At 42.2% G+C, this 13,494-nt stretch overlaps 1 protein-coding gene, 1 long non-coding RNA gene and 1 pseudogene across 2 annotated transcripts; 1 reads left to right on the top strand and 2 right to left on the bottom strand.

The window, feature by feature from the left end:
* Nucleotides 1–938: 938 nt before the first annotated feature.
* On the bottom strand, nucleotides 939–1,590 carry LOC120209588 (nucleobase-ascorbate transporter 2-like). The gene is made up of 3 exons (XM_039208557.1): nucleotides 1,463–1,590; nucleotides 1,188–1,364; nucleotides 939–1,112 (listed from the first exon to the last, which is right to left on the bottom strand). The coding sequence occupies exons 1-3, from the start codon at nucleotides 1,502–1,504 to the stop codon at nucleotides 939–941; spliced, it is 393 nt and encodes a 130-aa protein (XP_039064488.1). The 5' UTR covers nucleotides 1,505–1,590.
* A 65-nt stretch (nucleotides 1,591–1,655) lies between these two features.
* On the bottom strand, nucleotides 1,656–2,331 carry LOC120209619. Its single transcript, XR_005524416.1, has 4 exons — nucleotides 2,229–2,331; nucleotides 2,046–2,146; nucleotides 1,798–1,914; nucleotides 1,656–1,714 (listed from the first exon to the last, which is right to left on the bottom strand). It is a non-coding gene; the product is annotated as an uncharacterized LOC120209619 (long non-coding RNA).
* A 129-nt stretch (nucleotides 2,332–2,460) lies between these two features.
* LOC120209657 lies at nucleotides 2,461–11,165 on the top strand (annotated as a pseudogene).
* Nucleotides 11,166–13,494: the final 2,329 nt, after the last annotated feature.

Here is a 13,494-nt window from a genome sequence, read left to right as displayed (position 1 = left end):
TTTGTAGGATTTTTAAAGTTTTTAGAGTTTATAAGATTTTTAGGTTTTGTAGGGTTTAGGGTTATAATTTATGGGCCTTTTTAAATAAAATGATTTTCTATTATGATTATTTTTGTCGTACTCAGGAATTCACTCCCAAACTTTTTAATCTGACCCTACCAACTTTTAGGTTTTGGGATTATCCACAGTGCAACCACCTTACCATACGACTAAGAAAATACGCTAACAATTTTGTTATTATTTTTTTTACAAAACTGGTAAAAATATCTAAAATTTTATTATTTCTACCTAAAATATTAATTTTTTTAACATTTCCGATAACATAACCAGTAGAAAAAGTAATATTTTAGGTAGCGCTTTACTTTAATGTCATTCTCTTTTTGTAAAATCATTCGAATCTTTATTACAACATTTAAAATGTATTTATAAATAAAGTAGGTTCCGATCTAATTGAAAATTTTGATGTTTAATAACTATTATTTTTTCTATTTTGATACACATTTTATTTTGTTTCAAAATCATATCTATATAATTTCTCATATTTTATTTTGATACATATTAATATTGATACTTCGCAAATGTGAGACTTCTCATCTTAATATTAGATACAGTACGCAACATTTGATGTAGCAACATTTAATGCAAACAATATTAGTCCATTACATTGCTAGAAGGAATAGTAGTACCTGGGAGAAGGCTATAAATTGAATGAGCATCGGGAGGCCGATTCGATGCAGCGACCAACCTGATAGTGAGTCGATAACAAGTTAAAACTACACAATGATATAATAGGAAGAAAATTTCTCATTAGGGTTCAAAAAGCCTCGGGGCTTCTATATTATACCACAGGGAAGCCTCTGTCAAACAAGCCAAAGCCAACTAGTGCAATAACCGGAACCATTCCAAGGGGGTAAAAGGAAAACGAAACAAAATACCACTCAGTTAATAGTTCTCAAATTATGACTCTCCATAATTTTGATACAGAAACTCCATGTAAGATCAAAGTTGCACCTGGTGGAAATAGCCCACATTTGACTGTATCCCAAGATAATTTGTATGCTTGATGCTACTATTAGTGCACCTTGGACAGCTCTCATAGTATATAGAAATCTCTGCATACACGTAAATATTGAACTTTACGAACAAAGTAAAAGATTTGGGGGAAATGATCATAGAATTGTACTAACCATATGGTTATCCTCAATACTCAGCAAAGAAGTATCATGAATTATTGATATGATGGGAACCATGAAGGCATAAGAACCGCCTACAACGGTAGGTAGTTGAGTTCCGAACAGTCTTTGTAAAAGTGTATTAATCCCTTCAACAAATAGCAGTGTCTGAATCACTCTTACTTTATCATCCTAAACCATCACAATGCCGAAATGAAAAAATTTCAGTAACAAATAATAAAAGAACAAAGAATAGTATTGTAATTCATTACACGTACAAAGTGACTTACATCAGTTCCTCCCATCAAAGGGACAGGAAAAGAAGGGATCATCACAACAGTTCCTAAGGCCAAAATATAATGCTGAAACCCCAAAGCTATAGCTTCTCCTGCTTCCACAAGCAAAAAGGGAGGGTTACAAAAACAGAACAAACAAAAAAAACTGCTGGAAAAGTTTAGGAGGGAAAAAGAAGAAAAATGCTCACCCCAAGAAGGATCATTGCTGGCTGTTTCTTCCACCAACTTCTCAACCACAGTACCTTTCTGCGAGCAGATTAAACAGACAAAAATCTTCTAAAGGACTGGAGGAGGATTGAAAGCATAGGTGCTTAAATAACAGCCATTACCTCCGGATCATCTAGAAGCTTGAGACTACGGCAAGATTCAGAATTCAACAGGTCTCTAACATTCTCATTATAAATTTCTAGTCCCGAAATTTTAATGGTAAAATCTCTCTCTGGTGTCTGCAGCAATTTCAAATAGAGAACAAAACAATTGAGGAAATTACCCAACTACTCATATAAAATCCAAACTCCAAATCAAATTATGGGCAACAAGAAAAATAGTTAAGACTTCAAGGGAAGCTGAATCTCACATTCATTATATGCTGGTAGATGTCATTGACAGCCTTCTCTGTTATTCCTCTCATCGTGTATGTCTTCCCATTGCTGGTTTGGCCATATGCAAATATAGTAGCTGTACCAGAAATTACATAATTTCAAGTGTTCAATAAAGGGGAAAACAAACAATTAATAAACAGTCATCAGAATTGAAATACCATTTATGCCTCCCAAAGCAGACAAAGCAACATTCTTCACTCCTTCATAAACCGTTTCATTTACGCATAATGGTCCAAACACTTTATCTGAGCAAAAAACATTAAAAAGAAACCCAAACATCAAATTTCCATGAAACTTAAAACCATTGTGTGATCATCACGCATTCCCATGCTACTTGATCTTTGGCCAATTGCTCCCTTTTACTTAAAGGCCTTAATCTTACAGTAACGACGATCTTCTCTTCCTTTGGTTTTGGGCCTCCAGGTGTTGTACTGGTGTCTTGTCTATCTTGTTGCCTGGGGTTCCTGGAGTTCTAGTTGCCATCTTTTCTATTGTCCTTTGTGTCTTTCAGATTTGAAAAAACAACAAAAGTATTGCTGTCTTTCTGCTTAAATATGATCTGTGAAATTACGAACTGGAAATGGAAACAATCAGCAAAATATAAACAAAAAATTAGCAAATCTAGAATCTAAGAGGACTTAATTATGAATAAATCAGAAAACAAGCGGAAACATATAGAAAGTCAAATTGCTAAAAGATTAGAAGTTAATGAAGCTGAAAAATTAGTTTCGCTTTGAAGTATCAAAAATCCTTCAGAGTTTATACAAATCAGCTGGACAGGTAAGTAAAATATAAAACAATGCAAAATCGAAGTGGCGAGAAAGCCAAATCTTGCTAATTTTCACTACTATTACTAAATTAGTAAGAAAATTAAGTAAATCGAAACGCAATTTTTTAAAAAAAATCATTTGAGCGAATCGTACATGTTGTAGCATCAAAAGTTCTTTCTAATTATCTAAAAAAATGAAGCATTCGCTCACCGATGAACTTAATCCAGCTTATAAGTGGATATCAAAGTAATTTCCTAGAAGGGAAGTTCACTTCCTCCGATTATTTTCCATTTTCAACTCGAAGTTACCAAATCAGAAGAAAAAATTAAAATTAAACACTTACTCAAATCTTCTGGATCAGATCAAAGATTAAGTGAGACTTGCAGACAGTGAGAGGAGCGTACAAAGAGAAAAAATTATAAGTGAGACATTTGTCCACTCATTACGAGACCTGAGTCGAGAAAAAGAAAGAGGGGTTAGCAAAGTGAATGCAAGAAGTAGGAAAAAAGAATACTGGCCTTGTAATGTTAGGATCAAATCCTATCACATAGTAAGTTATGGCAACCCATATAGCACCTTCAAATACTGATATAGAAATACCAAGAAATGCTGTCGGCAACGAGAATGCCCATGAAGGATAAAACAGGCGGTTTCTTTGCTTGTAAAATATCGGAAGCTTATCGATCGTCAAGGGAAGCTAGAAAAATCCAGTGAAGGTAATCGTGTTAAGAGCAAAGAAAAGAGCGCGTCCATCTTCAAGTGTTCTGTGATGCTTTCTAGCTTGCACAAAGACGGTAGCAAGAATTACTGCACTAATTTGAAGCTGAAACAAAAGAGGCATAAGTTATGAAATTTTAAGTACTAGGCATCATGTTAGAAGCGTTTATGAAAAAGGGATAATGCTACTTACCTGAAATATCTTGAAAGCATGCAAGAACATATTTCCTTTCAACAAAATGAATTCTCTTGATAAGCAGGCTTTCATCAATTCGCTTTTGTTAGCTCCATATGTGTGGTTTTTGTCAAAGCTGCAGGATGATTCTTTGACCTGTCAAATGGAATGGCAAGCTGATTCTGGATGTCTAATCCTATGTGAAATGACTTGAATGCTTCAGCAAACTGATTGACCGAAATGAAACGATATGGTGATTCTTGATGAAACCAGTATTGTCGTTGATCCTTTCTGATGTAACCTATAATGTGAAGAGGTAAAAGGAAATGCCAGTTGGTTTCTAGTTTTCAATAGAATGAATATAGACTCGGTTGGATCATGTGCTTACTTCTTGTAGGTAGTCTGCAATTCCTTTTCTGTCAGGACATTTGAATCCCATCGATTCAAAGAACGGAAGAACGTATTCACGATGGCCTTGATAGATGATTCGCCACTCTATCAGCAACTGGGGTGTTTGCTTGTCCCATACAATAACAGACCGATCATCAGAACCAGATACAACTTTTCCTCTATCAGAACTAATGGCACTGATGGTTATGCGTAGCAAGAGTCGGGAGAAATGTTAAACAAACTTATGAAGAAGTAAAAAAATTGTAAGAAAAACATTTTACTGAAAAGAACAGACAAGTAAAAGGGTTTAAATGTCAAATAATAGAGACATTGTATTTCCTTTCAAAGTTGCCCTAAGTTCAGAACCACGAAGGCTTGGATCCTAAATATTAACCAGGACAAGATACAAACCAAAATCCTAACACTATTGAACTGAACAGAAATGAGCAATTATAAATTTTTGCACCAAAAAATGAAGCAATATTCATAGAAGACAAAGAAGAAACACAAATTGTTAGGAAAATAAACCGAGTACAAGTAATTTCCCTTTAACCAGATTAGTGAGAATGCGAAATAAAAGCGGAAAAATAATACCCGAAAATTGATAACGGAGTTCAGCCAATTGTGCTTACGTCTCCGGGCTGCTGCAGATCTTTTACTAAGAGAGAAAATTTACAGGTGTTTACAAAACACTCACTACTCACAAGAAAGCTCTCTAGTATAGGAAGAAAGAAATGTTTTGGGATGATTTTGAAGCTAAATGGGTAAGGGTATTTATAGTAGAAACTTAGGGACTAATCTTTGAAAATACCCTAAAGTGCAATGACTAAAGTGAATTTACCCATTCCTATTTTCAACAAACATCTACCAAAATTTTACCAAACTTTGAAAAACATTTTTCAAAGAAACATTTACCAAACTTTGAAAAAACATTTTCCAAAGTTGGTTGCCAAACTTTGAAACTTTTAACAATCTCCCACTTGAAGACTGATTTTAATATGTCTTCACACCTCGATCAATGCAGCAGCATGTCTGGTCTTGTTATTCTAGCATGCCAACTGAAGCTGAACACAACTTCAGTTTGTCCGTAGTCACCGTCTTTGTCAACATGTCACTAATCTTTTCAAGTTTCAAAATCCCATCTTCCAGAAGAGACCGGATAAAATGATATCTCAATTGTATGTGCTTTGTCCTGGAATGAAAAGACGGATTCTTTGCTAGATGGATAGCACTTTGACTGTCGCAATACAAGATATTGTTTTCTTGTTTCTTGCCTAACTCTTCCAAGAAACTTTGGAGCCAAACCATCTCCTTGCTGGCTTCCGTAACAGCGACATATTCTGCTTCAGTTGTGGAGAGAGCAACTATCTTCTGTAGTTGAGAAACCCAACTCACTGCAGTTCCTCCTAGAGTATAGACATACCCTGTAGTGCTCCTTCTGATGTCGACATTTCCGGCTAAGTCAGCATCTACATAGCCTGTCAGTATCATATCTCCACCTTTGAAACAAGTGCTTTGTTTGTGGTACCCCGAAGATATCTGAGGATCCATTTGACTGCTTCCCAGTGTACCTTGCCCGGATTATTCATGTACCTGCTAACAGCTCCCACTGCATGAGCAATATCTGGTCTGGTACAAACCATGGCATACATCAGACTTCCAATTGCTGAGGCATACGGCACCTTCACCATGTGTGCACGTTCTTCCTCCGTCTTTGGTGATTGGTCTTTGGAGAGTCTGAAATGACACCTAAAGGTGTACTTACTGGTTTAGCATCTTGCATGTTGAACCTGGAGAGTACTTTGTTGATGTACTCAGCCTGTGATAACATCAAAGTCCCCGACTTTGTGTCTCTTGATCCTCATCCCAAGAATCTGCTTTGCAGCGCCCAGATCCTTCATAGCAAACTGCTTCGACAATTTTTGCTTCAAGTGTATAATCTCTTGCATGTCTGAGCCTGCAACGAGCATGTCATCAACGTACAATAATAAATAATGAAGCTGTTGTCGAACCTCTTGATGTAGCAACAATGATCTGCTTGGCATCTGATAAAACCACTGCTACTCATGAAGCTATCGAACTTCTTGTACCACTGTCTAGGAGCTTGTTTTAAACCATACAAGCTCTTCTTCAACCTGCATACCAGGTTTTCTTGTCTGCCTCTATGAAGCCTTCTGGCTGCCTCATATAGATTTCTTCCTCCAAATCACCATGAAGGAAAGCTGTCTTTACATCTAACTGCTCAAGATGTAAATTCTCTGCAGCTACAATTTTCAACACCAGTCTGATTGTAGACAATTTTACGACTGGAGAGAAAATTTCATTGTAGTCAATACCTTCTTTTTGCTGAAAGCCTTTGACAACCAATCTTGCTTTGTAGCGTTTGCTCCCATCGTGCTCTTCTTTGATCCTGTAAATCCACTTGTTGTGGAGCGCTTTCTTGCCTGGTGGTAATTCAGCTAATTCCCATGTCTGATTTGACATAAGCGAGTCCATCTCATCTTTCATGGAAGACTCCCACTTGACTGAATCCTCCACTTGCATTGCTTCATCATAGCACTCTGGTTCACCATTGTCAGTCAGCAACAAGTAGTGTAAAGAAGGAGAATACCGTTGGGTTGGTTTAGGAATTCTGGATGAGCGTCTCAGTTCTGGTGTGCCTGGTTCTTCTTGAACTGCTTCAGGATTGATCTGAACATCATTTCCAGAAATCTCCTCGAACTCAGCAAATTCCTTTGTTTCAGCTTCGGTATTACTTGATTCTGCGGTTGATCTATCTTTGTACATCACATTTTCATTGAAAATGACGTCTCTGCTTCTGATGATCTTCCGATTTTCATAGTCCCAAAACCGGTAACCGAACTCATCACCGCCATAACCAACAAAGGCACATTTGTTGGACTTAGCATCAAGCTTACTTCTTTCAACAGAGTCTATGTGTACATAAGAAATACAACCAAACACTCTTAAGTGTGAAAGGTTTATTTCTTTCTTGCTCCAAACTTCCTCTGGTATTCTGCCATCCAAAGGAACTGAGGGCCCACGGTTGATCAAGTAAGCTGCAGTGTTGATTGCTTCAGCCCATAGAAATTTGGGCAAGCCGGCATGTATCCTCATACTTCTGGCACGTTCATTCAGAGTTCTGTTCATGCGCTCTGCTACACCATTATGTTGCGGTGTCTTGGGAACTGTTGTCTCCATCTTGATCCCATTGTTTGCGCAGAAATCTCTGAATCTACTGTCTCTGTACTCTCCTCCATTGTCAGACCTCAACCGCTTGACTTTCAAACCAGTCTCATTTTCCACCATGGCCTTCCATTTTCTGAAGATATCGAAGACTTCTGATTTCTTCTTCAGAAAATAAACCCACACCTTCCTTGTTGAATCATCGATGAAGGTGACATAATATAGTGAGCCTGCAAGAGATGGAACTGGGGATGGTCCCCATACATCAGTATGAACCAATTCTAACCTTTCTGCCTTGGGTGTCTTGCCAATCTTTGCAAAACTGACTTTCTTTTGTTTGCCAAAGATGCAATCCTCGCATAGTCCGACATCTACATTTTTTAGATCCGGCAGCTTCCCTTTTGACAAAAGTGTCTTCATCCCTTTCTCGCTCATATGGCCAAGCCTTTGGTGCCATAGGTTTGATTTTCCATCAGCATCTGCTACTGCAATGATATTCTCTAAATTTGAGGTTACATAGAGAGTACCAGTCTTCTTACCACGAGCAATGACGAGTGCTCCTTTGGTAATCTTCCATTCACAGCCTGAAAAGGTTGTGCTATATCCTTCTCCATCAAGCTGTCCAACAGAAATCAGATTTCTTTTGAGGCCAGGAATATGTCTCACTCCTGTCAGCTTCCAGGTGGTCTGGTTTGGCAACTTTAGTCGGATGTCTCCTTTTCCGACGATCTTTAAGGTTTCATCATCAGCAAGATGAACCTTCCCAAAATCACCACTGACATAGTTCTCCATGATTTCTCGACATGGGGTGGAGTGGAAAGATGCCCCTGAATCCAAGATCCATGATTCAATCGGACTGTTGACGCTTAAAATCATGGCATCACCTGTCTCCTCCGTCATGTTGGCAGATTCCTGTGCGCCGGTATTTTTCTTCGGTGCTCGGCAATCTCTTTTGAAGTGACCCTTTTTGCCGCAATTATAACAGGTAAAATCTTTATTTCCTGTTCTTGATTTGCCCCTTCTAGATTTTGATCTGCCACGATTTGAATTCTTTCTGAAGTTCTCCCTCTAGACTCCGTGTGTAAGGCTGAGGAGGTTGATGCTTCACCCGATTCTCTTCGTCGAATTTCTTCACTCAATACCAGATCTCGAACATCGTCGAATTTTAATTTGCTGTTTCCGACGAACTGCTGACTGCTGTAACAGTAGCATTCCAACTGTCTGGTAGAGATGATAAGAGAATTAAAGCTCGAACTTCATCATCGAACTCAATTTCCACTGAACTCAACTGGGTTGTGATTGTGTTGAGTTCATTTAGGTGTTGTGCCACCGATGCCCCTTCCGCCATTCGCAAATTGAATAATCGCCTCATCAAATGAACTTTGTTTGAGGCCGATGGCTTCTCGTACATACTGGAGAGAGCCGCCATAAGACCCGCCGTGGTCTTTTCCTTTGCTATGTTAAAAGCAACATTGCGGGATAACGTCAGTCGGATAACTCCGAGGGCTTGTCTGTCGAGAAGAGCCCAATCTTCATCCTTCATGCCCTCTGGTTGCTTTCCTGAGAGAGGTTGATATAGATTTTTCTGGTACAAAAAATCTTCAATCTGCATCTTCCAAAAGCCAAAGTCCGCACCATCGAACTTTTCAATTTTCACCTTCCCTTCGTCTGCAGCCATCGCTCCCACTCGAATCTGGCTTCGTTTGGATCGTTTCTGACAATTCTTGCGAATCACCGTGTATTAGAACACCACCGTCGACAAACTCGTATCGCCGACCGAATTTCACTATTCACGAAATTCACTATTCACGTGAATAGTAATGAATAGTAACCTCGCAGAAAATTTGACAAAATTCACAACCAAAAGCTCTGATTACCAGTTGTTAGGAAAATAAACCGAGTACAAGTAATTTCCCTTTAACCAGATTAGTGAGAATGCGAAATAAAAGCGGAAAAATAATACCCGAAAATTGATAACGGAGTTCAGCCAATTGTGCTTACGTCTCCGGGCTGCTGCAGATCTTTTACTAAGAGAGAAAATTTACAGGTGTTTACAAAACACTCACTACTCACAAGAAAGCTCTCTAGTATAGGAAGAAAGAAATGTTTTGGGATGATTTTGAAGCTAAATGGGTAAGGGTATTTATAGTAGAAACTTAGGGACTAATCTTTGAAAATACCCTAAAGTGCAATGACTAAAGTGAATTTACCCATTCCTATTTTCAACAAACATCTACCAAAATTTTACCAAACTTTGAAAAACATTTTTCAAAGAAACATTTACCAAACTTTGAAAAAACATTTTCCAAAGTTGGTTGCCAAACTTTGAAACTTTTAACACAAATGCATTATTCCTAGACATGTGACAGTAGTAATTTTTCAAATACAATTTCAGATAACATAAACACCTCTGTCCTAGATATATCATGTCATAACCACACTTTACAAGTGATCATGGGTATGAAGATGATGGAATTAACAAAGAGTAACTAAGTTCCATGGAAGGTTCAAGAATTCGAATTCTCTAGTGATGTAGTGACATTTTGTTTAGCTGAAAACCAACCAATGAAGTCTTAGGAGAAAATCAAATATCATATGACTGCACAGAAAGAACTAGAGCCCCTCAAACTGAACATGATGCAAGATAGGGAAGAACAGAACAATTATAGAGTGAGATGAACAATGGAATTAGAGAAACATAACCAAAGTCTTACAAACACTATATTAACTTCTATCTTTTGAAGAGTAAACCAGACAAAGTATGATCCTTTTTTCCTCCTTTAGAAAAAAGATGTTGGATAGGCAAAATGGCCAGAAGAGCAAAATAGAAGCAAAACAGAAATTTGGAGGGAATCCCCATGTCGTTGCTTCAGTCATATAAAAGCAAACACCACCAATGTAGAACATGAATTATGTTATTAAATATATATAAAATAAAAGATAAAGCCACTCACTGTACAGTCGGAGCTTCCATTAATACAGAAACCAGCATCTTCACGATGACCCATATAATAAGATCCGCGGAGGACTTAAGAGCGTGCGAAAATAGCCGTTGGAATGAGACTTCATCCCAGCAAACAGTCACAAAACCCCACCGTTTTTCTTTTTGAATTTTTTCAAAATTCCTTTATTATTACCTGACATTTGTAACGGTCGGATATAATACATCGACGGCGTTAAGCTTGAGGCGCCCTTTCTTATTTCTCAAGCTTTTCATGCTTATTTAAAAGGGGGAGTTTTTGTGGAAACCCATTGATGATAAATCTAAGAAACCCATTGCTCTTATGGAAGATGGAAAAGGGGGAGTTTTTGTCAGAGGCTTGGAAGAAGAGCTAGAAACTACTGCTAATGAAATTTACAAAATCTTGGAAAAAGGTTCTGCTAGAAGGTGCACGGCTGAAGAAGCCATAGAAATATTGGTTGGTGGCAAGGAAAACGCTTGGAAGATCCCATCCTCTGAATCCGACTCCCTCAACAAATGGGCCGGCAGTTCCGTTTCCGCATCGGCGACTCTCTCGGTAATATACGTACTAAACAAACTCCACTTTGTGACACTCTTCCTTTTTGCTTTTCTAAGTCTTTATATTACAGTGTGGAAATATGATAGTGGCCAAGACTCGGTGCTAGGCCCATTTTACTTCATTAGTGGAGCTAAGGGTCACTGTGAGCAGGGCCAGAAGTTGGTTGTGGTCGTGTTGTCTCCACGGCACAGCTACACTGGAATCTCTCCAGCGCCTTCTCCAGCAGAGATTGAGGGACCTGCCGTTGCTCCAACCAGCAATGGTTCAGGTGATGATTACTTCATTCATTACTTCAATTTATCATCTTCAATCGTTCCATTTGATTATAAGAATTGATTATATATATTAGAAAATCTAAAATAATTTGAATAAAAATATTAGAATTATAGCGTCTAACCTAATTGCTAAAACCTGAAATAAAATCTGGCTTGATTTTGATCTTAACCCGTCCATATATTCTCATTTTAATATTTATTTTAAGTGAATTCCTTCCTAATTATCTCAGGCCCAATCAAAAAATATTTGGACAACATAACTCTTGCAGCTTATTACTGAAATTGTCATTTTGTGTTATTTTCAAAATACATTCTTTCTTAATCAACTCAATTCCTGCTCACAAATTGAAGCCAATTTACTATGATTGATGACTATAATATACACAAGATGAAATGTCGGGTCAAACTCACAATTTTTTGAAAGTGTAAAGTCATGTGCTATAATTAAACTCATAAAATGTCATAAAAAATCAAATTAAAAAAACCTAAGTATTTCTACAGATAGGCACGGGCAGGCGGGTTTTGTTCAGGGCTCAGGGCTCAGGGCTCAGGGTCCAGGGTCCAGGGTCCAGGGTCCAGGGTCCAGGGTGTAGGGTGTAGGGTGTAGGGTGTAAGGTGTAGGGTGTAGGGTGTAGGGTGTAGGGTGTAGGGTGTAGGGTGTAGGGTGTAGGGTGTAGGGTGTAGGGTGTAGGGTGTAGGGTGTAGGGTGTAGGGTGTAGGGTGTAGGGTGTAGGGTCTAGGGTCTAGGGTCTAGGGTCTAGGGTCTAGGGTCTAGGGTCTAGGGCTAGGGTCTAGGGTCTCGGGGCTCGGGCTCGGGGCTCGGGGCTCGGGGCTCGGGGCTCGGGTCTCGGGTCTCGGGTCTCGGGGCTCGGGGCTCGGGGCTCGGGCTCGGGCTCGGGGCTCGGGTGTAGGGTGTAGGGTAGGGTGTAGGGTAGTCTCGGTCTCGGGTCTCGGGGCTCGGGCTCGGGGCTCGGGGCTCGGGGCTCGGGGCTCGGGGCTCGGGGCTCGGGCTCGGGGCTCGGGCTCGGGGCTCGGGGCTCGGGGCTCTGGGCTCGGGCTCTGGTCTGGGGTCTGGGGTCTGGGGTCTGGGGTCTGGGGTTCGGGTTCAGGGGTCTGGGTTCGGGTTCAGGGGTCTGGGGTTCGGTTCAGGGGTCTGGGGTTCCGGTTCAGGGTCTGGGTTCGGTTCAGGGTTCAGGGTTCAGGGTTCAGGGCTCAGGGCTCAGGGCTCAGGGCTCAGGGCTCAGGCTCAGGGCTCAGGGCTCAGGGCTCAGGCTCTGGGCTCGGGCTCAGGGCTCAGGGTCTGGGGTCGGGTCTGGGGGGTCTGGGGTTCGGGTTCAGGTTCGGGTTCAGGGCTCAGGGCTCAGGGCTCAGGGCTCAGGGCTCAGGGCTCAGGGCTCAGGGCTCAGGGCTCAGGGCTCAGGGCTCAGGGCTCAGGGCTCAGGGCTCAGGGCTCAGGGCTCAGGGCTCAGGGCTCAGGCTCAGGGCTCAGGGCTCAGGGCTCAGGGCTCAGGGCTCAGGGCTCAGGGCTCAGGTCAGGCTCAGGGCTCAGGGCTCAGGGCTCAGGCTCAGGGCTCAGGGCTCAGGGCTCAGGGCTCAGGGCTCAGGGCTCAGGGCTCAGGGCTCAGGGTCAGGCTCAGGGCTCAGGCTCAGGGCTCAGGCTCAGGGCTCAGGGCTCAGGCTCAGGGCTCAGGGCTCAGGGCTCAGGGCTCAGGGCTCAGGCTCAGGGCTCAGGGCTCAGGGCTCAGGGCTCAGGGCTCAGGGCTCAGGGCTCAGGGCTCAGGGCTCAGGGCTCAGGGCTCAGGGCTCAGGGCTCAGGGCTCAGGGCTCAGGGCTCAGGGCTCAGGGCTCAGGGCTCAGGGCTCAGGGCTCAGGGCTCAGGGCTCAGGGCTCAGGGCTCAGGGCTCAGGGCTCAGGGCTCAGGGCTCAGGGCTCAGGGCTCAGGGCTCAGGGCTCAGGCTCAGGGCTCAGGGCTCAGGGCTCAGGGCTCAGGCTCAGGGCTCAGGGCTCAGGGCTCAGGGCTCAGGGCTCAGGGCTCAGGCTCAGGGCTCAGGGCTCAGGCTCAGGGCTCAGGCTCAGGGCTCAGGGCTCAGGGCTCAGGGCTCAGGGCTCAGGGCTCAGGGCTCAGGGCTCAGGGCTCAGGGCTCAGGGCTCAGGCTCAGGGCTCAGGGCTCAGGGCTCAGGGCTCAGGGCTCAGGGCTCAGGGCTCAGGGCTCAGGCTCAGGGCTCAGGGCTCAGGGCTCAGGGCTCAGGGCTCAGGGCTCAGGGCTCAGGGCTCAGGGCTCAGGCTCAGGGCTCAGGGCTCAGGGCTCAGGGCTCAGGGCTCAGGGCTCAGGGCTCAGGGCTCAGGGCTCAGGGCTCAGGGCTCAGGGCTCAGGGCTCAGGGCTCAGGG

The sequence above is a fragment of the Hibiscus syriacus genome, unplaced genomic scaffold (genome assembly GCF_006381635.1).
Source record: "Hibiscus syriacus cultivar Baekdansim isolate YM2019G1 unplaced genomic scaffold, ASM638163v2 tig00019423_pilon, whole genome shotgun sequence".
Classification (NCBI taxonomy): Eukaryota; Viridiplantae; Streptophyta; class Magnoliopsida; order Malvales; family Malvaceae; genus Hibiscus; species Hibiscus syriacus.
This window is presented reverse-complemented; position numbering and strand designations above follow the sequence as displayed.